Source organism: Athene noctua, chromosome 2 (genome assembly GCF_965140245.1).
Source record: "Athene noctua chromosome 2, bAthNoc1.hap1.1, whole genome shotgun sequence".
Lineage (NCBI taxonomy): Eukaryota > Metazoa > Chordata > Aves > Strigiformes > Strigidae > Athene > Athene noctua.
This window is the reverse complement of record NC_134038.1, coordinates 99,709,576-99,734,503: the sequence shown is the minus strand read 5'-3', so window position 1 is coordinate 99,734,503 and position 24,928 is coordinate 99,709,576. Positions and strand designations below refer to the sequence as shown.

The window sequence follows — 24,928 nt, the reverse complement described above, 5'->3', positions numbered from 1 at the left end:
TGTTCTTCCTACAGTGGTTTAGTCCCAGAGCAGACAGAATAATCCCATTTGGGTTTAAGCCTGTCTTTTCAGTAAAGAAAATGTTACAGACATCACTATTTTGTGCTGGGATTCCTGCCAGTTAGCTGCATTGATGATAAGGACTGATTCTTTGGAAGATATTTTCCTGAAGCTAAGGAAACACTTGTGAGGAGAAAACAAAGTTTTAACGGGCCGCTTCAAAAAGAATGCGATGCTGAGATCATAAACCTACTGCAGTTTTAAGTAAAAGTCCTTCTTGGCTTGTCCATTGGAAGCTCAGCCATCCTTGGAGCTTGTGGTTGCAGGGGTGATGCACTGCTGTTTGTAATGCTTTTCCCCAACGTTGAACTCGCTGCTAGTAGATGGACGCATCTCTGTCCTGTGGCATTTGGGCAGGCACTTGTCAACGGTGGCCTGTTGCTGCCTGGAAAAACAGGACAACACGAGCAGCCTCAGCGCTTTGCAGGCAGCCCCTTCCCAAGGAGGTGAAGCGCAGGCTGGGCCAGGCAGGGCCCATCGCTCCGTCACCTCGAGGCGCAGCACCGCTTCCAGGCCTCCCTAACGCACAACACACACATTTCACCTTGGTCACCTGTGCTAGCGCCAAGACTGCGCCAGGCAGGCCATCATTTTCTAGTTGAGCACTGCTCATCTTTTGTCCAAAAAAATCCCCCTAGTACCATGGTATATCCTTTGGGGCAATTTGGGGGCTTTTCTTTGTGGCCTTTCCTTGGTACAAGGAAACCTGCTGTCCAGTCGGACAAACCGGTGGCTTTCACATCTGCACAACCCGTGGCGGTGGCTGTGGGGAAGGGCCTGCGGGCACAGCCCCCCGCCGAGGGCCCGGGCAGCCCCCGGCACTAGGGCCGGGCAGGCAGCGCGAGGGCAAGGCGCGACGCCCGGCTTCGCCCGCCCTCTTACGCATGCGCGGCAGGGCGCCCCAGCGCCACCTCCCCGCCCTTTTCGCCGCTGCAAGGCCAGCCCGTCGCGCATGCTCACTCGGAGGAAGCACCCGCCTCCCCCGCTTCCCCCCTCCGAAGGCGTTCGGGCGTTTCCGTTCCTTTCCGGCGGCGCGGCCCTTCCCCGCCTCCTCGCCGCTTGCCTGGGCGCCGCAATCCCGGCGGCGCGGCGGGAGGAGGCGGAAGATGGCGGTTGGGATTGGCGGGGAGGCGGCGGCAGGCGCGGCGGCGGTGGCAGCAGCAGCAGCAGCGGTTATGCAAACGAGGCCCTCGGCAGCCAGCGCCAGAGCCGGTGTGGACCGCGGCTGAGCAGGGAGGCGGCTGGGGCTGCGCCACCACCGCCCTCCCCGGCGCCGGACCCTCCTCCTCGCCCGCCCTCCCTCCCTCCCTCCCTCCCTCCCTCGCCGCCTCTCGCCTGCCCCGGCCCCCCGCCCTCACCCCGGCCCGGCATGGACGTTGGCGCTCCGCCGTGTCGCTGTGCGCGGCGCTGCGAGGCCGCGAGCCGCCGCTGCCGCTGAGCGGGGCCGCCCGCCGCTCCCGGGAAGGGGAGGAAGATGTCGGACACCAAGGTGAAAGTTGCCGTCAGGGTCCGGCCGATGAACAGGAGAGGTAACCGGCGGGCGGCGCTGGGGAAGGGGGCGGCGGGGTCTGGGGGCGCGGAGGCGGCGGGGGGGTGGGGAGGGGGCGGCACCGGGGCGCGCCTAAGAAGCCCGGCTTCTGCCCCGGGCCGGCGGGGTGATAAACCCCCTCACACCCCCTCCGGCCGCCGCCTGCCCCTCGCCCCCTCGCAGGGGCACGCCTGCGAGCCTGGCCCCGCCGCGCGGAGCCGGCGGGGGGGCGAGCGGCCCTGGCGCGCAAGGAGAAGGGGGGTGCTCTCTTCCCGGGTACAGCCCCCCGCCGTGTCGCCTTGCAGAGCTGGACCTGAATACCAAGTGCATCGTGGAGATGGAAGGGAACCAGACTGTGCTTCACCCTCCGCCCTCCAACACCAAGCAGGGAGAAAGGTAAAAACGCCAAGGCGCCGTGCCCCGAATAAAAACCCGGCCTCGGTTCTCCTGCGCCCCGCGCCCCCCGGCAGACGCTTCGCCCGGCTTTGTTAGGGGGGCTCTTGCTCGGTGCCTTTCGGGGGCAGCGGTGGAGGGGAGCGGGCAGGGGGGAGCGGGCGAGGGCGAGCGCCTGCCGGGGATCGCGGCGTTGGGCTTGCATCCCTGGGGAGGACGGAACAGACCTTCCTCTCCCGGCTACCTGAGTGGAGTCGGGGGTACCCACGGTGGGATGTGGAGAGAGGAGATCCCTATTAGCCTCTCGGGTTTAAAAGCTGATTCTTGATTAACTGCTCAAAAAATAAGCTGTCGATTAGGTAAGGACTTAAACTGACTGTGCCTGCTGTTTTCAGAGATTTCTGTCGAGTGCAGGCTGCTAATGACTTGATGTAACCTGTGGGGGAATAAGAAGCAGAATCTGAACTTTAGTGATGGTATTTTCTTTAAGTTTGTTTACTAGGTTTTAACGTATATGCATTTGAAAAGGCTGTAATTGCCAGATCCTTTATTATTTCAGTGTTGTTCTGTGAAGTAGCCTATGAGAATATGCTAAAATAATTTTGAAATCTGGCATTTAGTTGTGATGCCCCAGTAAAGAATACCCTTGGAAATAATCCAAAATACCAATGCACTAGACTGTAAAAATAGATCAGAACAGGAAAAGATTTCTTTCCTTTGAGGGAGTGTGGGGAAAGACAGGGAGGTACAAGGGGAATATTTATATTGTATGCGTATCTGTTCAGTTACCTGTTCTCTCTCAACCGAAGTTGATCTGTTAAACCTATTTAATGCTGAGGAGTGTGAAATCATTTGCATGGTTATAGGGATTTTAATCTGAGCACGTTACTACTACTCAGGGTTTTATTAAGAATATTTTTGATCGAGTTCATAGTAAGTGTAGTGTGAGAATATGGGGTTTTTTCAAAGGCAGCATGTCACATTTTTGTAGTTTTCCAGAAGGAAAGGTTGAGAGAATTTTTCTGGTTTTGCATGTCCAAGATGTGAAGGTGCTTTTCGCATTAATCCACATACTGGAATATAGCTGTAATCACTCCAGTTTAATTTAAATCCAACTTGCATTGTTTTCAGAACTATTGCTGTGGCTAATGTTTTGGCTTGGGTCTTGAAAGATCTGTACTTATTTTCTGCCCCTTTCACAGATTTTTGTGTGGTCTTCTACAAGTCATGCTGCCTCCGTGGGTCTTAGCATCCTATCTGTAAAATGGAAATACTGTGTTTCTTGAGACTATTTTAGAAAGTATGGGCTTTCTTCCTCCTACTTATTGAAGCATATATATGGCCTCCTTCAGAACACTGCTATGATAAGGATAACATTAACTCTTTAAAGTGAGTGGATTTGACAAGTATAAAACATAAAATACAAATAGAGTTTATAAAGCAAGAACAGAATTAAGATTTAAAAAACATTATTTCAATAGACTAAAGAGTCTGAGGGCCAGATGGTTTAATAAAAAGCCCCTAATGTGAATTTTGCTTGTTCTGCACATTGGCCTGCAGGTATTCAGTGAGTCTGTGCAGTGACTCTGTCTTTTGAGAGCTTGTGTGGCTTGTGTTTATCTGGCTTTTATACCTGTAATATGTATAAATTCTCTTACTTGATTGGAATTGGCTTCTGGTTCTGTGCCAAGAGCTTATGAGTGATCTGTGATGCTTGTGTGCGACCTCACCATCCACAGCTGTGTTGGCAAGTGATAGCTGTGCTGCTTGTAGCCCAATGTGAGGCTGGAATTTGGCTGGCTGTTACATGTGTAACTTGTGTGTTTGAAACAACTGCCTGATGTGTTATTGGAAGTAACAGTCAGAAATACTGATCAGAAATAACTACTACTAGAGCAAACATATTAGTTTGGGTACTTTCTTAATGGCAGATGTTGTACGTAACCTGTTGAGATGCCTGATGGACTTCCTAGTGCCCTGTGAAGATCCTTACATTTTTTTCAGTGCTAAACTGTTGATTTCTATTTTTTACTCAAGATAAACAGCGTAATTTCTCATGATGAAAGCCGAATTCTGTTGTTCTCTGTGTACCCACCATAAAATGCCTGTATAAACTGGCTCGCAATTGCTGAGTAGTTGGTGCTTGTACTTGGATTCATGCCTTGGCAGGGTTAGAGATGTCAAATGGATTTTTGGTTTTCTTTGTGTAGCTTGTTTTTATATAGCTCAACTGGATTTTTTTTGTCAGAGCAACCATGTCGTTGCAGAAATGATTTCACTTGTTAGGGTGATTAGTTGGTCTTTCTTTACTATATGGATCATTTTAATATTTTGTTTCGTCTTACCTTTCCCTTTTTACATTTTATCTTTTTATATGGAAATTTCCCTTTTCTAGCTGAATGGAAGTACAAGTTTGTGCTGCACTGTAGAATAAGAATAAGTAGCCATCTGAAGCAAATTTGGTTTCCAGGGCTGGTTTTCTTAATTCAGCTGCAGCCAAGAGACTATAGGGTGCAGGGAGTAGAATTCAGGACCATGGTCTTTATTTGCTGTGTTCTCTCAGTTATAATTTTAAAGCTACTGTTTTCCTAAAATAAAATTAGATAACTCTTTAACAATGATAACATTATAAAATTTGCTCTTGGGAGAATATCCAAGGTTAGAAAAATAAAATTTTACTAGCTTTACCAATTCCGTAAGGAGTTCTTGAATTAAATCTAAGTTCAGATGCATGCTGTTCATCAGTCTCTAGGTTTTTTTAAGTATAGTTCTGAAGGATTTTAGATGGGCAAGTAATGCTAGTTTTACAAGTGGTGAAAAAAGCCTAAAATCCAAGACAGTGCTGTCATATGTCCAACTTTCAGTGCTGTATTCAACGTAAAGCAATACATTATAAATAACCATAAATTAAAACAGGGTTCTGAATGCATTTTCTAACTGCTAGACCACACATCATCCACACCTTAACAAACACGGCTACAAAATAGTAATGGTTATTAAACACAAGTGTTCTGTCTTTTTATAAGCAGCAGGCCTGCTGTTCCCCTCACACACATGACTTTTAGTATTCTAAACTTATGAAGGAGGAGAGCCAGAACATAGTAAAACCAAACAATCTGAGTCTGAAAGGCACATGAAAATCTTTATCGACTGAAATAATAGGAGACAGAGTTTAGAAAGGAATGGTTTTCATTAGCTGGTATCAGGTATAATCTCCAGTGCCGGCAAAGTTTTTGTAAGTTGGCTGTTGGACTTCATACTTTTAACCCTTGTTTTACTGTTAGTAGTAGCAGTAGTTTCCTTTATATCTGCCTGAGTGTGCTTGTGTGTTGTTTTAGTTACCTGTCTCCCATCCATTTCCTCCCCTAAACCAATACAGATTTCCCTTTCCCCTGAAGAACATCTTGTCTTTCTGGGAATCCTCTAATTTTCTTCTGTCTTCAGCTGGGAATCTGACTTTCTTCCTCAAAGTACACTCTGTCTGAAAAAAATTGTTCTAACTTACAGTCTTTTAGAAATGAACTTTATGTTTCAATGTCAATTGTATACATCCTGCTGTCTTGCTATAAATGTTTGTATTTGGTTGTTGGCAATAAGGTACAGTGTTAAAATGTAACTGAGATAATGAGAGTATGGAGTTAACAGACAGTCTGTCAAAGTATTTGAGTAATTTTTTACAGTTGAAATTTCACATCTCTACGTCTCTGAAAGATTTGACTTTGTTAGGGGTGTTATTTTTTTAGTAGGACAAATTAGGTTTTACCAGGTTCCTCCTCTAATTTTTATTTGTTAAAATATGCCTTCCTCCAGCCTTTCTTTTCAGCTACACTTTTTAACGCATAGGATCTGAAAAGAAAAGTTTTATTTTAGTTCCCTGACAACAGTTTGTCATGACATGATTTTTCCTTTAGTAAGCAAAATATTTGTCTTGACAGAAATAAACAAGGAGCTATGGAGACAGTAGAACTGAAATACTATTTCAACTGTAGTTTTGACTGAAACAAAAATTTGTCTGTTGGGCAATTTATTCCGTTAGAGCACAGTAGCCTTGTGCAAACTTTGCCTTATTAAAAATCTCAGGGCAGAAAATAAGAAAGAAATCATCAGAGTGTAGAGCTGAACTTAAAATTGCCACTTTTTTTCTGAAAGTACCTTTCTTGCCCAGCTTAACTCTTTTTTTTTTTTTTTTTTTAAAGAAACATTTTACACTTGCTTGTTCTTTTTCCATCCTCATTTTGGTAACAGACAAATAGCATCAAGGCCCAGTTCTGCTTAGATAAAACTCTTCTTATAGCTCTAAATTACTAAAGATTCCGTAATATATGGGGGCTTTTTTGAGTAAGTTTAAGCTCTTTAATAAAATAATAGCTAGGAACAGGTGTGTGTCTATCTAGTTTTTGTAGGTTGTGATACTTTCAAAGATGAATGTTCAAAGCACAGATTTCATCCCTACGCAGCTTGTCCTAAAATTCTTGTTTCCAGAAAACATCTGTTGCCCCCCCTGCCTTGGAGAAGATGTGATTTTTGGATGGTCTTTAGCACATCATGTGGTGGTTGTGGCACTTTATCTTTTTTGATACATGGTTTTGAATAGCATCAGAGATGAGAGAAGGGTGCTGATGTTGTAGGGAGAAGATAGGCGTTTCTGGTAATGGTCACTTTTTCAAACTGAAACTTGTGGAAGCTGGAATAGGACAGCTGCTAATTATTTCTGTATCTGAAGGAATGATCAATCATGTCTTTGATGCATTATATTTCAAATTATCACCTGTCTGAGGTAGATCATAAAATAATAGCAGGCAGCAACTTTTGTCTGCAGGAAATTGTAAAAGTAATCTGACTTTGACCTCTTCTGTTAACTTTCCTGTTAGACACCAGTGTTCAGGATGTGAATTTTTGCAGGTGTATCTGAGTTATGAAATCTGATTGGAAAATGACATTTCAGGAGCTAGTTTTTCATTGCTTTAATTCCTTCAACCGTCAGATGGGACACTAGATACAGTTCCTTGAAATCGCTGTCCTTAAATTCCAGGTAATTTGAAGCAAAATGAGACACAAACTTGTAATCCAGAATACTGTGTAGCATGGCTCTTGGTTTTTCTTAAGGTGGCCCGAACTGTTAGTAAATGCAATGTCCATTATTTTACCATGTTTATAAGATCCGGACAGCTGTTAGGACCTTGTGCTTTGGTCTTTAAATGGCATTGCTAGAGGAAACTACCACTGGAGGCTGTTGGGATTATGGGTGAGCAGCTAATAGTACTTAGCTGGCAGTATTTCAGAACAAAAATAAAGTGTTTGAAGAGAAGGAAAACTGCTTGCTATGACCATGTTTAGGCAATCATTGCCTTGTAGCCATTCTCTGCTTTTGGACTACAACTGTGTTCAAGTATTTCTGAGAATACAGTAAAACAAGGTTCAGATTTGAACCTGTCCAATTTTTCTCTTTTATGATGTTACAAATGCTGCATTGTGGAACATGAAAAGATTTGTTGAATAGTTTAGTAGGCCTTCAGTCACTTGGCTTTTGTGTTTAGAAGGAGCAGGTATGCATGCACTTGCTTATTACTGCAGCTAGAGCTGTTGTAAGAGATCTGGATTACTAGTCAATACATCTTGAATATGTTGTTTATTGAAATATAAATTTCAAAAATGTGCAGCTCTTCTTTTAAAATGGATTTTTTTGAGTGAGATCAGAATTAAAGGAAGAGTTCTACTTTCACCTCCTTTGCCCCCTTGATATAAACAGTAGACACAGCTTTCCTGTTTTAAAAGCAAGATTATCTTTGCTCTGTTGTGCATCTGGTATTTTTATTAAATGTGTGTATGGTAAGGTTTCAGACTTCTAATAAGTTTAATTGTAATTTACTGGTTTGAAATTTAAAGTTAAATGATAGTTGTAAACACACTGTAGTGACCCAGGTGTGGGCTAGATTCAGAATACTTCAGGAAGTGCTTAAGAAGTCCCTGTTCTGCAGAATCTGAGCTCAGAGAGGAATAGCACACACCAGCTGCCCTTCCATGCATGTCTCTGTACCACACATAGCTGGTGTATGAATCTTGGTACAAAATTTTGGGGACAAAGTGAATCCTGTCTCAGGCCTGCAGTGCAGCATGCAGAGACAGGCATCTGTTCTTCAGGGACTCAACATGGTGGTACTTCTAGTAATAGGGTTAGAGCTAAATCCTCAAACTGACCAACACACTTGTTGCTGTTGTGTTTGAGACATTATCAGATTTGAACTCCTTTATTCCTCTACAGTTGGGCATAGATTGGGTAACAGAAGTGGTAGGTGCCTCTGGGTGTCTCTTGCGTGGACAGACTGTCCTTAATGGTGGGAAAGTAGTACAGTGTCTTTGCTTATTTGGCCCGCCCTGGTCATGGTTTGAATCTATTAATGGAAACAGTTACTGCCTACTATAGTGAAATGCCAGCTGCTGCAGCAGTACTGTGCAGATGCTGTTGCTTAACTGAATAACTTAGATTGCTCTGTTCCTTGTATTTTGTGATGACGGCTGTTACTGAGGGCAGTATGGAGAAGGCTCTTTAAGGAAGTGTGAAAGTATTGGCTGGAGACAGTGAATTTTATGTCTTCAGTACGTGCAGCCTACAAAGAAAAGGCCTTTGCTGTGCAATGATGTGTACCACAGGACTCAACTATCAAGTTAACTTGTGACCCAAAGCACCAAATTAACTGAAACAGTCATGCTGTTTCCTGGAAGAAATATTGCTGTGTGTCTTTTTACAAGAGACAGTAGAAGGCATATAAGCTTGTCCAGTCAGTATCCGAGTTTTTATGTTGTTATAAAATTCGTCATCAGAGTCTGAGGTCTGCTGGAGCTTGAGTTGATTGTGTGTGTCCTGACGATCCTTCTGTGACATGCGATGGATGTTCACTGGGGGCTGAGGGAGGAGCTTGGTAAGTTAACAACAAACAGATTGTAAATTTGCTGTATGAAAGTCAATCAGAAAAATGCATTGCTGACAGGAGTTGAAAATCAATGACATGAGCTCTAGATACCCTTGTTGGTGAAGAGCAGGAGTGAGACAAGGTATTTTCCATGCCATGGGAGGGTGTCCCGTTATGTAATTTCTTGTTTGGGGGAGAATAGGGAACCAATGGCTTTCTGGTGCTGTTGTGCTTTGTTAGTGTTAATTAACCTCTGCAGTTCTGGCCTTTATTTTTGCTTGTTGCCATTTAATCTAGAAATAGTAATTGAAAAGACCCTCACTCATCAAAGCATCTAACAAAATTCATAACCATATCCTGAACTAATATGTTCCTTAGTCATCAGCCACAATCGTGGCATTTTGTTATATCCTGAATAGACATCCTTAAGCATGTACGTGCTTACCAAATACACCTGCATCTTCCTTGGATAATGTAAAGTTAGTGGCTTGTAAGATGTAACTTTTTCATTAGGAGGTAATCTGAATGTTCTGTCTCAGTTCACATAGATCACCATAGGGAAATCTGTATGATGAGAGCCCCCAGTGAAGTCCCTAATGATATATTGTCCTATAGGAACTTATTTGCTATTTAAATGTTATAGCTTAGGACAAAGATTTATACCACAATTACTCTTCTGACGGATTAAGCCATGAATATCTTTTGGTGCTTATTAATGGTACAGTACTTATTTTGAGGTTTATCAATCAGCACAGTGATATAAAGGTGTGTCTGAAACAAGCACACAGCAATGTATTAGTGCATGGTAACTAGCATGGTTATGGTTAATGAACGTGCTGAAGATAGGGGCAAAGAGGCTTACTGTGCACTAGCAACCGGGTACATGCTTATGGTCTGTTTTCTAGATGCTAGCTCCCACCAAGTGTGTGCTCCTGCCTCTTCATGTTTAGTAACAGCATAGGTAGTAGGCTAATACTGACTTGCTTTAAGATTTGTGGTGTCATTGCATCTTCTTTTTGCAGTGTATGTATATTCCAAGAATTGTAAGCATTTTGTAAGTATGAATCAAAGCAGCTGATGTGGCTGGAATGGCATGCTTATCTCTGCATGTGTTTATGAAGATACTGTTCAATATGTATAAGAAACCTAGCAGTATGTGTTGTGACCTGTAAACTTCCTATAAAGTAATTTGATTATTTGTTTTAAAAACACTGAAAACATCAGCACTTAAATATATTTTCCTGAAGATTTTTTGTGTTAGAGAATATTTTACTTGCAAATAAAGTGAAAAAATGTACATGATATCCTATATGTTGAGCTTATATTTTCTTAGTTTATTCCACAGTCTCTTTCCAAACATAAATGCCAATCCCAAGTATGTAGTGTACAAAAGCCTCCAGGTGAGATTAAATTTTCTTCTAGTGTAAGGCTTCAAAATTCCAAATCTGTCTGTTGAGCTACTGAAATATTTTTTCTTGCATTAAATATAAGTATGTGAAGCTGTCTATTTTGCTTAATATTTCTTACATGATGACCATGAACAACAGGTCTTAGACATGAAATGGCAGTACTTGATACTTTTCCCCATGTGGTTTCCACTTTTTGTCTGACTTTGATTAAAATCACATGCAGTCTAGCTGAGAAGGCCTCTTACAAATCCAGTTCCTTCAGACTTGAAGGAAAAAGGGTTGGGTGAGGTGTAAAGGAAAGTTTATTTCCAGCAAGAATGGATTTGTGCAGTGACTGGCACTGCCTGCAGTGTAATTCTTAATACTTCAGAGTTCCTATTTTTGTTGAATATTTACTTCAAATTCAGTTTTACTTTGTGATTCAAAAGCCAAGGCTTATTTTACAGTAGATGAGCTTTTGCTAAAGATAAGTCAACAGGGCATTCCAGCGGAGGCACAGAGCTGGCGGAAGTTTTCTACTGGCAGAGCTGCTTTATGGCCCTGAATGAGCAGCATCGTGGTCTGTTTTGGAAAGTTTCTTTGTCAGCATCTGTCAATGTAAGGTTTTTTATGTATGCAATGTGATATAACTCTGCAGTGCTCTAGTCTTGTTTTGGTTCAGCAGTGCCACCTCCCTGAATGATGCAAGTCCTAAGCATTTTGATATTTTTTGATATTTTTTCCTTGCTGTCATAGCATGTTGTCATTCCCTATTTTGAGTTGTTTCTAAATTTCCTTTAGACTTCAAATATGTTTTCAGCTAATTTTATCTAACTAAATAGATAATTGAAATGGAAATTGGCCATTTGGTAAAATGAAATGCTCCTATATTCATTGTATGCAGCTGAAGACGTTAATACATATGTGTACTCCCAATGTTCAGCAAGAATTAGTTGAGTTTGAGTATTTTTTTTTAAAGAGAACTTTGCAGTTATGTAAGGGAAGTAAGAGCAGAAGCCATTTGCAGTCTTCGTGTACTTTGCTGTTGTACTGTATTGGGAAAAAAAAAAGGTGGCTATGAAGGCTTCATTAGAAGTGCATCATGGAACATCATCCCACCACTCAGGTTTTGCTGTTTTGGAGCTTCTTACTGTGTCCACAGCAGATAAGCTATTCTTAAACAACTGTGTAGAAAACAATCTGGTATTTTCCATAGTGCCCATTACATTTAAAAAGAGGAAAGTGTTGAATAGTTTCCATTCTTCTGGTATAAATCTAACCCTTGCACCTGCATTCTTGATTGGAGTGCCCTTGAGAAATGCTGCTTAGGTGTCTACAGAGAAACTGACACATCAGGAAACACAAAAGATGGCTTGTTAATGAATTTGCTGCTGATGTGGTAGAATATAGAGGAAGGACACTTGGGGACCAGGACTGAAAGGGTAATGAAAGGCAAAAGGGAGGGACAGAAATGGATGCTCAGCAACATGATTAAACTCCTCAAAAGTCCGTGTTGGAGAAAACCAATCAACCAAACCCAACATCATCCAGTAAGCTTTTTTCCATCCTTCTGAAAATGTGTGTGAGAAACTGGCATTCTCTAGGGAGCTACTACAGTCTTCATGTGTGTTCTGGTTGAGATCCAAGTTGAAAACAAAAAGGAAAATCAGTTCTAGCAAACAGACCATTGAATGCTGGACAGCTTGCCATGTAGTTTCCTTGTCAAGAGCTTCCAAGTCCTTAGTATGTTTATTGTTTGAGGTGTTTATAACATTGTAGCTAAGTTCACATCATGTTCCTAATTTTCATTCCATAGTTGTAACTAATTTTAACACTGAATTTTTACTGTTTATTATGTTTAATGTCATGATTAAGAATCTGTGTAAATTTGCTTGAAATAATCTAATTGGAAACACTTGTGTGTCCATCAAAAGGATGATGAAAGTGTGTTTGACAATGCAGCATTTCAGTGTTTTCCTAAGGTCTCTTTCAATTGAACAGTATCTTGAGTTTTTTAATAAAGTCAGATGTTCTGTCCTTCTCAGTATCCCAGTTCCATGGTTGGATTCCCCCTTAGTGTCAGGAGTGCTGTGTACTGAAGGAGGGGGGATGTCTGACTTCCACATGGTAAAAGTTAGAACTTAGCTCTTGCCAGTTCTGTTTTCAAGTGCTCAGCAGGGCATAGCGGATGAGTACAGAACCTAGATAGACATCAGTCTAATTTCTCCTCTCTTTTAATTATTCTTTGGGGCAGACTGCATCTTCTCAAGTAGTTTTGAAGTTTCAGTTTTGTAGATGTGAATGTGGCAATTGGAAACTTTTTTTCAGAAACACTAATAGTGTGCAAGCTTTGTGCCCTTAGTGTTGTTATCTGTCCTTACTACCATCTACACTCACAGATAGAAGCTTTGCATATGCTTCAAGGAATGTGGTGGCGTTCCTTTATTTGAAATTTCAGAATGGCATCTTGCAACTTTGTGCTAGTTTAAACCCACCAATGCAGATCCATGGTGTTGGGCTGGCTGAATGCCCTTGGTGTCTTGCAACGCTTCATGTATTTTTTGAATTATGGTTCTTCTGGTTCATGGCCTGACCCATATTACTGGTTGCTATTTGAGATTTTTTTTTTACCTGAACAAGGAAGAAATTCATGGCTTATGTGGAAGATAGAGCAAATAGACTTTGAAAATGATCTTGCACTCACATGACTAAGGTGTAAAATGAGTTTTATAAAAATCTCTCCAAGCCAACTTGATCTTAATCTGTCATCCGTCATCCTTTGTCAAGAAGGGTGTTGTAGGATGACTTATGGGGGATCTTGCAGTTTAAATGTGTATGTTTTTCTCAGGGTATCTGCATCTTCATCATGGTTCAGAAAAGATGAAGGCAAGTGAGTCACTCATTTAAGTCACCTCTTGCCTGCTTTCCTTTTGTTGTGATTAAAAAGAAAAGTAAATGCTAAGTCTTTGTGGACTTTGAAATGAGGTATTATAAAAGGGAATTGCAGAACTGAATTTTGAGGGAGGAATTTTTCATTAGCAGTGTATATAAATGAGAGAAAATAGAAATATTAATGATGACATGCAGTTGTTATGTAGGAAAAGAAAAACTAAATTAGTTCCCTTTATTAGGAGTGATAGGAGTCTGACGGTCTGTTGACTGGTAGCTGTAATGAGCAATGTCAGAGTTCAGCCAGCTCAAGGTGTTTTATTAGACTAGGAAACTTGCACGTTTTTTCCAAATAACGGTGGAAAAGCTTTGTACTTGAAATACTTTTATAATTATAATTCTATTTTGCATCTGAAATAGAAGGCAAGTTACAGGTTCCCTACAGAACTTTTGCTCTAAATGGAAGGAGCAAAGGGTGCTGTGTATTTTGTTGGATTTTTTCTTAAAGATCTAGGCTGGGTAATTCATGATTCTCTTAAAAATCATGTTACTTCCCTTTTTTTGGTTTTGTCATGTCCGTCCCCCCACTTTGTTCTCTCCCTGTAGCTGTTTCTGCATATGAGGCACAACACATCTTTGCTCCAGTACTATTTATCTAAGAGTACTTGAAATGGGATGCTTGCCTTACCTGCAGCTTCTCTTGTAGCAGATCTTTCTACTTATACTCTTTCACATTCATGTCTCAGTTTGCAGATATAGTAGATGGAAAGAAATTGGTTTGGAGTTACTAATCAAACAATGTGACTTTTAGCCATTTTTGGAGCAGAATGGCTATTTAAGCAAGAAAGGAAAGAGCTGACTCCTTATTAGAGTGCTGATGCTGACTTATTTAAATATTAGTGATGATGGTCAATGTGGGAAAACTACACTGAAAAATTAATGTCGTAAACTTTTTGAATAATTTTGAACTTAAATCTGTATTTGTCAAGCCTAATTTTTGTTTGCAGTATTGCTGCTCACCTACTTTGCTCCTTCACATTCTTATCCTAATATTGCTAACCAAAACCTGCTGACCTCAGTAGTATTTGCCTTCTCTGATGACTAATTAATGTTCATCAGAGCTTGGAATCTGTGTACTCTTTCATATGACTTCTCATGGTGTTTCAGACCGATCTTCTTGTTCTGAGTCTTTCTTAATATAGGACTTCTTATTCTCTTCTAAGGATTTTTATCAACTTTTGGAGAGACCACATGTAATTTGACTTTATTTCTTCTGGCTTGTTTTGTGTAACTCTATTCGCAATGCAGGCAGATCTCTAGGTAGATCATTTAGGCTGTGGGTTATTTATGGCAGAGATAATTAGCTGAGTTGCAGCTCCTGAAACCGAAGAATTGCATCTCAGTGTTGTGGACGTTCAGCTGATAAGCTCTGCAGGGCTTCACCTCCTCCTGTGCAGAGTCAGATCAGAAGACTCAATGCTGGACCCCCAGTCTGCTTGCACAGTGCAAATACTGGATGTTTAGCAAGGCTTTGTTAGCCTGTGCTGTCCGTGCTGTACCTGGTGTTTGTGGTTGTCCTTGTGAACTTGGAAATGGGAAGAAGTGGAAGTGAGGGAGGGAAGAGCAATGCCAAGGGTAGGAAAGGACAAAAAGTAGGTGGGTGAGGGCTTCCACTACTGTTTTGATAGTTCAGATGCAGTGCAGGCTGAGTACATGTTCAGGTAATGAGGCAAAGCTGATGGGGGTCTCCTAAAACTCAAGAGTGCAGGGACTGGCTTTACAGAGAGAACTAATTGAGTCCACAGTGTTGATTCGGTGTCTGGGAATGTCTGCAACATGCTTCCAAGCATATGCTGTGTTATATGGGATTTTCTGTTGTTAAGAGTGTTTCAGCCTATGCTTATCGTGAGTAGTAGAGCTGACTGCAGATCGCAACACAGATGAAACTATAAAGCCGTGTATGAACATTATAAGTAGACTTTAAAGTACTTTATTAAATAGTAGAAACAAAGTAATTGAAATACTTTGCTGAAAAGTGGGGTAAACTGCCAGTTTGATTTAAATACACCTATTGAGCTTACTGATTGAGCTGAATGTTAAATGTAAAGCATGGGTATTTGCAGGACCAGGAAAAGCATTCATTGGGAGAGAACAGATTTTTCACTGTTGTCTCTATGAAAGAGATGTTCCATTGTGTAACTGCAGTACAGGATCACTTGTGCACTCTTCATATCCCAGGGCAGAAACTTAGCTCTCCCTTCTTAACTGCCTCAGAATAGATCCCAGCATAGGCCACAGGCTGTACTGCAGCTTCTGGCTTAGCACACAGATGGCTGGGTCCAGTAGCTAAGGCTGATTTACCAGCATGCAGGCTCTTTAAACATACACAACTAATCTTCATACTAAACCTCTTCATTTCTGTGCAAGCATCCATAGGTAAAGTGTATACCTTTCTCTGTTCTTCTCCAATTCAACTTTCTTCTTCCTCTGCCTTTCATCCTCCTGACCTTCTACCTGCATTCTCCCATGCTCTTTAAAGATATTATTTAAAGTGTTATCTCAAAAAAATGATGGTGTTTCAGAATAAAGAGATTGAGTGCAGTTAGCAACTCCTGGCAGCTCTCTGCTGCTTATTCTAAATTGGAAGCTTTCATTACAATTAATTGTTTGCAGTTGGTGTAGTAGCATGTGTGTGTTGCTTGTGTCTCAGCTGCTTTGCTTTTCTGTGTCTGGCACCTCTAGTAACTTAACTTGTAGTACTCTCTGAGAGTGGTTAGGTTTTTTCCTCCTATTATCAACTGCTTTGTATTTATGTTTCTGTGTGCTAATTGGTAAATATCTCTCTCCTCTTCTGAAACTTGCCAAGGCTGGCAGCTTGATTTCATTGTAAGATGACCATGTTTTCTAATTTAGAGTTTGGTTGAATTTTTTTCTTCTGCTGCATTACAACAAATCTTGTAAGAGAATAATTTTTCTTTTTTCACGATGCATCTGTGCTTAGCAGGCTGCTGCTGAATGGGAACTAAACCTCTCGGCTAGACCCTAGTGAATTTCTGCAGGGTGATACAGACTCTCACGTTCTCAAACTCTCCCTCCCTTAACTTGAAGTGTTCCTTTGCTCACTGTATCCAGGCTGGGGCTGTGCACTCCTTTGGTACCAAGTTAGTTGCTCTCCACCATGTGAAAGTGTCCATGTACCTTCTGTATTTTTAGACATTGGCTTGTCTCTTTGCTACTCTTTTGTTTTGTGCCTGAGCTAATAAAAGCCTGGCTGGACTCAGTGTTTGCTTTTTGTCTGCACAATAAACCTGCAACATGGATAAAATTCTCACAGGTAATGGCAGTGGAGAGATATTTGAAACAACTTTTACCTTTCAGTGTAATAATACAGTAGTGTTCCACTCTCTGTAAACAAACATTCATGAAGTGAATTGTGTGTATAAACCTGGCTCTGCAGTCTGAGATCACAGCTCAAAAAACATTTTGAGGGGATAATACTGTTGGCTGCAAGAAATATCTTACACACATGGAATATCTTTCACATAACGTTGAAAGATGAAACATAATTTTAAAGGGCTTAAAATAATTTGTCAAAATGACAATGAAATAATGATCCTTCATCATGCTGCTCCTCTGAATGTGTTGCAAGTGTACAAGGGAGAACATGTTCCATCTATTTAATTCTTTTCCAGGAACCTGTGAAGGTAAAATACTGTATTCTCTCAAGAATAAATACAGTTTGCAAATTGCTTCAGGAGACCTGTCCAGTAGGCACGCATCAGCTATCCAATAAAGTTTTTTTCCTGACTCTCTTCTTACTGCAACATGTTAATAGTAATAAGTATAAAATAACACCATTTTCGGGAATAGATAACAGTTAATTTTAATTATAAGGCTGTAGCTTTTTAATGTACACATGACTAAAAGGAAGCCTGGGCCTCCAAGACAAAAGCAACAATTGCATGTGAGTAATGTGAGCTGTCTTAAGTGTCCATGGGCCAGGGAAACTTTATTACCGTGCAATTGCTGTTTTCAGCTGCTGTGGTTCTGCTGATTCTTGGTAACTTCATTATGTATGAGTTTATTCAAAGTATTGAGATACAGAGAATTAATAGCTGTTTACAGCCATTAGCAGGCAACATACAATAAATTATGCAGAGATAACATCAGTGAAAGAAGTATTCTTTGAAGGCAGTTAACGCACTGAGCACTATGTTTGCATAGTGTTAAATCTTTAAATTTGTCTAAAAGGGGGTCTTCCTCCTAACCCATTTCTATTGTCTTCTTTTTGAGCTTCTTGTTTTAATATGATGATCATGAGTTCTCCCCAGATCACGGTACAGTGATTTGACATTAGTCTCTTGTACTGGAGTTCTCCATTGCTAAAATCCCAGCTTTGATCTTCTATTGACTGATCACATTTTTTGTTGATGTTTTATAAAAATCTGTTGCAGCTGACATAGTGACTTTAGAGCAAAGCTTCTCTCTTTTTTGGAATGCTCAGGTTTTTTTATATCACTTTTGGGAGTGTCGTCATTTAAATTAAGCATTGAGAAATCTGTGAATGAAAGCTGGAAAACTTGATTAGTCCTTGAGAGGTGTTGCCTGCCTTTAGTTTCCAGAATTTCAAAATAAGGTACATGATTGGTTTTCAGACTGCAGTGCACCTGTGTTGGTAAGGCATGTAGAAAGAGCTATCTGTCACATATGTTTTAATTGACATTTGTTTGTGGTGTTAGTAGCAATATTTTAGAGGAGGCAGGGAAGATTCATTTTTAGAAGGTGTTGCAAAGGATCTCCATGTGAGAGGTCAGTCCTTAATTTCAGTGCAGATTTATCAGACAGCTTGATGTAGTAGGTTAGAAGTAAATGTTTGAGATAATTGGAAGTTATAAAATAAGATGAGGTGGCTCTTTAGTATATTTATCAACATAGATTCTTAAACCTGCCCACAAAAATTCCCTGTATTTATCTGTACTGTCTTATAATTGTTAGTGTATTAAATAGTAAAACCATTCTGATTTCATAATAGGAAAAGTAAAACCTCTGAGAAAATGAAAATACTGAAGAATCAACATTAGTTTAATTTTCATTTAATAAAAAGCACATGATCTGACCCTTGCTTTCAGTTCATGGCATATATTCAAAGGCTGAAAGATCTTTACTGCTGGCAAACACATGATTAGTGTCTTTACCGCTTTAGGAAAGTTTTCACTTTCCTAATACATAATTCCAGTTTCTCCTGTGCAGTGTTAACCTTACAGACTGGTTGTGAAGGGGAGCAAAATGTTGGCAAACTTATTGTGATGCATATAATATGGGTTAGTAAATAGAAATAAATGAAGGGAATTGAAAGACAACATTCATTTATTAGGAAAAGCTTTACCTATTCCTTTGAAATTGTACCTTCTTCCACATAGTCAGTCCATGTGAGGTACAGTGCTGATTAATTTCCTCTGAGTTGATGAGAGGTCAGATTACTTTGGTGTAGTGGCTAAATCTCTCCCATACACCTTCTTCTAGCTTCCTAAAATGGAATTCTGTGTAACTTGCTGAGGACTGAAGGTTTTGGGCTTTTGCTGCAGAAAAGGGACCGAAACTGTAGACAACTACTGTAGACTGGATTAACAACTGACCTTGAACTCCAGAGTGTGATCGGGTAGTGCTTTGCATATCGGCTGAGGTGGTATCAGAAGTTACTACCTTTCAGCTGTTTAATGCTGTGCTCCAAGAGTTAAGTGTTAAGTAGTTTGTTTGCAGAGGTGCTTTGTAGCATTTCTTTTTTTTTAACTGTGATACTTATGAAATGTTCTAATTAAATAATATTTTCAAAAATAGGTATTTTAGTTTTGCTAATGGTAAATGAATAACTTCATAGACGTATTAGGAACAGAAGGTTTCCTAATGTACCAAAGACTAACAGCTAAAAGTGCAAGTCCAGTGAACGGGGGGGGGAACAGAAGTGCACATTTATTTAATTATTGGCAGAAACTGCTCAAGGAAAGAAATAATGTAGCTGTTAACTTGAGGAAATAAGATATTTTCTTTTGCCTTTGTCTCGTGCTTTTTTTTCTGGATTGTATGGTGGGTGGCACATATCAGCCTCCTTTCTGAAATATATAAGGCTTTGACCTCCTGCTGCCTTGGACAAAGCTGGGGTGGTGGTTGCCAACCTCTGGGTTTCTGGTGTCTTGGAAAATGTCTTTTGTCTTCAAAGTCTGCTCTAAGAACTATACTTTCTTTAATACTGTGTCTCAGGGTGCTGGTGGGGTGGGTATGGGCAAATCAGGAGGAGTATAGGATGAAAATAAAAAAATTACTTTCATCTGAGTCATGGTATGGGATTTCATAGGTTTCAGAGGAAGTATGCGATAACACATTTTAGTAACCATCAAATATAATATGGTTAATTAACATTTTTCATTGTCCGTGTCTATCAGCTAGGACTGCCTTCTTTTAACAATAGCTTTTTCTTTAGTATATGTCTGCCCTGTGTATTTGGGCTCAACAGTTTACTGAAAGAAAAGAATCAGAAATGACTTGGCAATATGGAAAATTGAAGCCTTGTGCAAGCAGAAGGTTGACCACTCTGCAACAAGTACTGCTTTGGACAGAAGCTGCGGAGGGACAAAAGTAGAAGAGCAGTATGGATTTTGAGCTGTGTCAAGAGGGTTTCTTACAGAATGTATAGATGAGGAAGGAGAGTTGTTTAGTTTTGGGGGAATGTGATAGTCAAGAACTGGTGAGAGTTCACAAGATAATTTCTACTGCATGTGTACATTTAATAAAGAAAATACCAGAAAGTTGCATATAGTCAAACTGTTCAATCTGTGTTTCCTTGGGTTTATTGCGTACTGATGCCTACAGTAACACTGGTGTGACTTCAGGGAGACAGGAGGATGGAAAGCCCACTAAAACTGTGATTAAATTTCATTTTTATAATAGTATCTCCCAGATCATAGTCTCAGAATTCTGCAGTTGGCAAGTAGGGGAACACAAAATTCCCGTGTGTTTTTAAGATGACAGATTGCTTGAGTGTTCTCCAAGAGACAAACTAGTCTCTTGTCAGTTTAAAATATAGAAGGACATGTAAAATCTTAATCAGTATTCCATTAAGTATTGTTTGATAGATAGAAAAACTGTTTCCTGAACACTTGCTTGAGGTGCTTATTCTTCTACTGCCTCTTGACGCATTGGGGATGTCTCTGATTTTTAGAAATTTATATCAGTTTGTATAAGAGGAAACAGCATATTGCCTTGATGTAGCAGCTTTTCATGTTTTCAAGTAATTTTAGCCCCGTTGATAGACATGTTTGGAAAAAAAAGTAAATGTAATGCTTTTTGAGATTGCTGTTAAAAACAGGTGCCAGGAGTTGTCTTTTTTTTAAATGGTGAAAAGGTTCATGGAGATGCTTAGTTGCTTCTCTAAGATAAGCAGAAACTTTGCTATGCAAGGCTGCTGTTAATGAGCTTGACTTTTATTATTGCCAGCTGAATAAGCAGCACAAAGAAGCTAACGGAATTTTATATTAGTCTTATACCAGCTGGAGTCAGCACAGATGGCAGTAATAGTTTCCATTACTGGGCAAAGATAAATGGCTGCCCTGTTGTGAACATGAAGGAGTGTTAAATAGAGATCCCAAATAATGTATTTGCTAGTATTTATTAAGATGCATTGAGTATCTGTAAGACCAAGTCCTGAAGCAAACAGTGTTAAATTTCTGTGGACTTCATTATTATGGATAACCTTAATGTTAAGAAAAGCAGCTTTTTAATAAATAATAAACTTACTTCAAGAAAACAGAGAAGTGTTTGTAAAGAGACAAGGTGTAATGGATCAGATGGTGTGTATGTGCAGTTACAGTAAATTAGAATCATCCATGTCTTGGATTTGGAGGAAAAAATGGAGACTGAATTGTTGGGAAATCTTTTTCCTTAGTTTGTGACAGAGGTGGTGAATAGGGGCTTCATCTCACATAGGGACTGCAGGAGGTTGCAAATAGAATGTGATAGCATTATATTGTTTAGCACTGGAAGAAAAAAAATCCTCTGATACAACTGAAGCTTAGATGAGGTGATTTAGTTGGAATTGGGTCAGAAGGCAGTGTATTGGGAAGGGAAAACTGTTGTAAATCTCTTATCACAATTTTCTGAGATTATGGAAGTAATTTGCAGTAATTTTGCTTTTAAAAGCTCTTCAGGAATTGTTTTTTAAAAAAAAAAGTTCATGAAAGTAACTTGTCTGTTTTCGCGTTCCCTGAATGCAAAAACATTTGAAATGTGTTATTTGAAGAAATGCATTGCATCTGCTTGTGTGTTGGTTTTTTTGAAGTTTATTCTGTTTCTTCCTCCTCCCCCCACCCCAGACAGGAGAAAGTAGGTCATGCTTTATGCTCTTACTAAGTTTTGGGGGTTTGTATTCTATATTTTGTATCTTTGTCCTATTTGTCACCTTAGTATTATGTTCAACATTGGTTTAGATCCACAGATAATACTATCGATTCAAATAATTTTCTGTGATTGGTGACAGACAGCTGTGCAGAAAATATTGTTTTCTGTTGTCTTTAAAAAGTGAGTAATGAAGTGAATGATAAAGATATGCAAAACTGGCTAGCGTAGGAACAGTAGTAACTCATTAAAAAGAACCCTCCAGATTTACTTATTTTTGGTTATGGCATGGAGGAGAAGAAATCGTTGGAGCTCTTTACAGGATGTGGGTAAAGAAAACAATTGAGCGAGACTTGGAGAACAAAGATGGACTTTTTCACTGTTCCCTGCCAAAGAGTCACCAAGCCTTCCATTGCTGTAGAGCAGCATTCAGAAGCTCTAGCATCTCAAGCAGCCCTACAGGTAAAATGGAGTGAGCATATATATATTTGGTACAACTTTGAATTGCAGTTATTCATATAAAGTGTTAATGATACAGATGACAGCTTGGAAGAATATTTCTAAGGTTGAGGTGTTTCAGAATTCTCAGCAATTCTTCCACTGTTAATCTAGTGTTGCTGTTGGCAATGAAAGAAGAGCGAAGAAGGCTGGGTGCAGGTGTGTCTGCTGCTGTTGTGTGACAAGGGCACTAAAGGCTCTGCCTAATGTTGCTGTGTTGTGCCTCCCCTCTGGAGGACAGTTAGTGTGAAGGGATTAAGGTCTAACTTTGGTTTTATGTTCCAGGCTGTGCCAGGTTTTGGTACCAAGGTGAGGTGTGTGAGAACAGTAATATTTCAGGGAAATCTGGCATGTGTTTCACTGTGCCTTCCTGGGCGACAACTTGGATTTGACTGTGGAAGTAAAATGGGGACGCACAGATTGCTAATGGATAGCCAGTGTAGAGTGTACATTTTCTTTTTCTTCTCCCCCTTTTTTTTCCACGTATGATATGTGTTTCTGGAAGAGAGTTGCTATTGGGTGATGAGGACACCTCTAAGAAAAACTGTTTGAGACAGCTCTTCAAATGGGTCATATAATTAATTTTTTTTAAAAATAAGTTTAGGGAGATTTTAGGTTTGTAAAAAAATCTAATAAGCTGTTCAGTTAGTTCACCCATATCTTCCTGTATTCTTTTTCCCTGCTACTGTCTCCCCAAATTAAAACATGTTTCCAAAAATTGCTCTTGCAGTTGTTTGTTTTTATGCCCCTCTGAAGGCTTAACTAGGAGCTAGCTACTTATACTGTAGTAACTGTAGGTTTACTTCAGATACTCTAAACTATTCTCTAGGACTGGTATTGGATGTATTTTATTCATTCTTTAGAAAATTAGTGACCAAGATACTAAGTTCACCAAGATTGCTGTCATTTGCCTATTGTAGTTATTTATCCCAAAACATGAAATTGATAAAATGTGGCTTTAAAGTTCATACTGGTTTGGGACCTGATAGTTCATCCCTTTTTCCAGTCCTATGGTTTTGTAGATAGGAGTCTGTCTACATTGGAAGACTGCAGAATAGCATCCCAAGTACCATCAGAAACAGAAATAATGCTGTTGTGTCCACTCTCATTGTACTATTCAGAACTTTTCTGAAGTTAGCTGTTGTTTGTTTCTTTACCTTTTAAACAGAGAAATGAACAGTCTCTTTTTTTCTGGCTTTTGATTATCGTAGTAAATAAATTTGTGTTCCATCACTTGTTTATGCAGGTCGTAATCAGGACTTTTTTTCCACAGCTTTGCTCCATTTCCACAGAGCTTCCCTTTTACTGTAATTCAGTGTTGTGTTTGACCTGAAGTATAAAGCTCTTATGGGAACAAAAGGTCTGGAGGATTGTTCAAGGACTGGTTTGCTTTTGAAGCAGGATTCTGGGTTAGCTTTCATGCCAATAATTAGACTATGCCAATAAGGAAACAATTGCTTTTGCTGATAATGTTCCTTCAAATGCTCATTTGGGGATATATTCCTTCAGGAGAAGGGCACGTGCTTTGATGGAGATTATTACAATATATATCTATCACTTTTTCTGAGGAAAATATTTGGAAAAATACTAATAATCTGCAAGGTATTAGTACAGTATAAGAAGGAAAAACTCCTCTCCTGTGCTTCACATACTTAAACAATGCTGACTGTGCAGTTTGTGTGGTTTGTGCTGTGGGTTAATCATTAATATGTAGTATATATATGTAACATGCTGCAGGACACAGACACATGAGTCGGTTAACCCATGGCATTTCAAGTTCTCTGTTTTGAAAGATTGCAGACACCCTGTGAAACCCCTAAAGGTGATTTGTCTATAGGTAATGGGACTAAGTATATCTCTGGCTGAATTCAGGCTGCATTTCTCATGGTTAAGTTCCTGCCTTTGAAGGCACAGTCCTCTATTTTTCATATTTCTGACAGGGTCTTGTTTGTATGTGCACCTGACTTGATCTAGGGTTATCAGTTAGACCTTACCCTTTCTGCTCTGGATTCATAATGCATTATGTCTTTAAGTTCTTCGGAAATCTGGTAGCCAAATATTGAAAGACGATGAGTCTAGCCAGCCATTGGATTATAATTCATGTTATTGCAACTGCAAGTGCTGTCTTACAGTAGCTTTACCTGCTTTGTTTTTATATATTATGTATTTTTCCTGCAGAACAGGCCAGATGATTTATACATCCCTTTCAGATATTTCAGGAGAAAACAGTTTCTCACCTTGCATTTCTCCAATGCTGATCTAAAGTCTGATCCCATTATATGAAATTTCCTGTCCTTGCATGTAGAAGAGGACAGATCCAGTTGCTTCTTTGGCCTAAAAAGATTTATGCTGAATTTCCCATCGACGTCACCGGTGGGTTACAGAGTTCTCCTGCGCGCACCCTTATCTTCTCTTCATCACATCTGACTGGGCTGTTGCTCTGGAAACCGTTGTAATGTCACAACTGACTTCATTATGATTAAATGAGGGGAAAAAAAAATAGAACAAAAGAGCACATTCCTGTTTCAACATGCAACTTGGAAACTGAAACTCTCTCACATACATTCTCTGTATTTCAGATCACTTTTTGGTAACAGGACACAGATCCATTCTGCTAGTCAGGAATAAAGATCTATAATTTGAAATTGCTATTATATATTTTCTTTAAATAGAATGTGTAATCAACTGATATACTTACAGGGATAGCTCTTCTGGGCTTTATTAAAAGCTGTGCATGCATCTGTCCAAAAAGAAACAGTATTTATACTTCTATCTTCGTCCCTCAGAGTCTTAATTAGTTGTTTACACTGGGAATGCTTTAGTTTCCAATTATATCTGGGATTATTTTATATTTATTTCTAGTATCTATATAA

The 24,928-nt window shown here is 40.0% G+C and overlaps 1 protein-coding gene across 3 annotated transcripts in view; it reads left to right on the top strand.

Moving 5' to 3' along the window:
* The first annotated feature begins 1,084 nt into the window (after positions 1-1,084).
* KIF13A (kinesin family member 13A) overlaps positions 1,085-24,928 on the top strand; it is a 113,224-nt gene continuing 89,380 nt past the window's right edge. For 2 of the 3 annotated variants that reach the window (XM_074899731.1, XM_074899730.1), the window contains exons 1-2: positions 1,087-1,589; positions 1,894-1,984. In XM_074899731.1, the coding sequence (XP_074755832.1) occupies positions 1,535-1,589; positions 1,894-1,984 (146 nt within the window). In that variant the 5' untranslated portion in view covers positions 1,087-1,534. Of the gene's footprint in view, positions 1,590-1,893; positions 1,985-24,928 lie in introns of all 3 variants that reach the window. The other variant, XM_074899732.1, reaches the window with a different exon arrangement.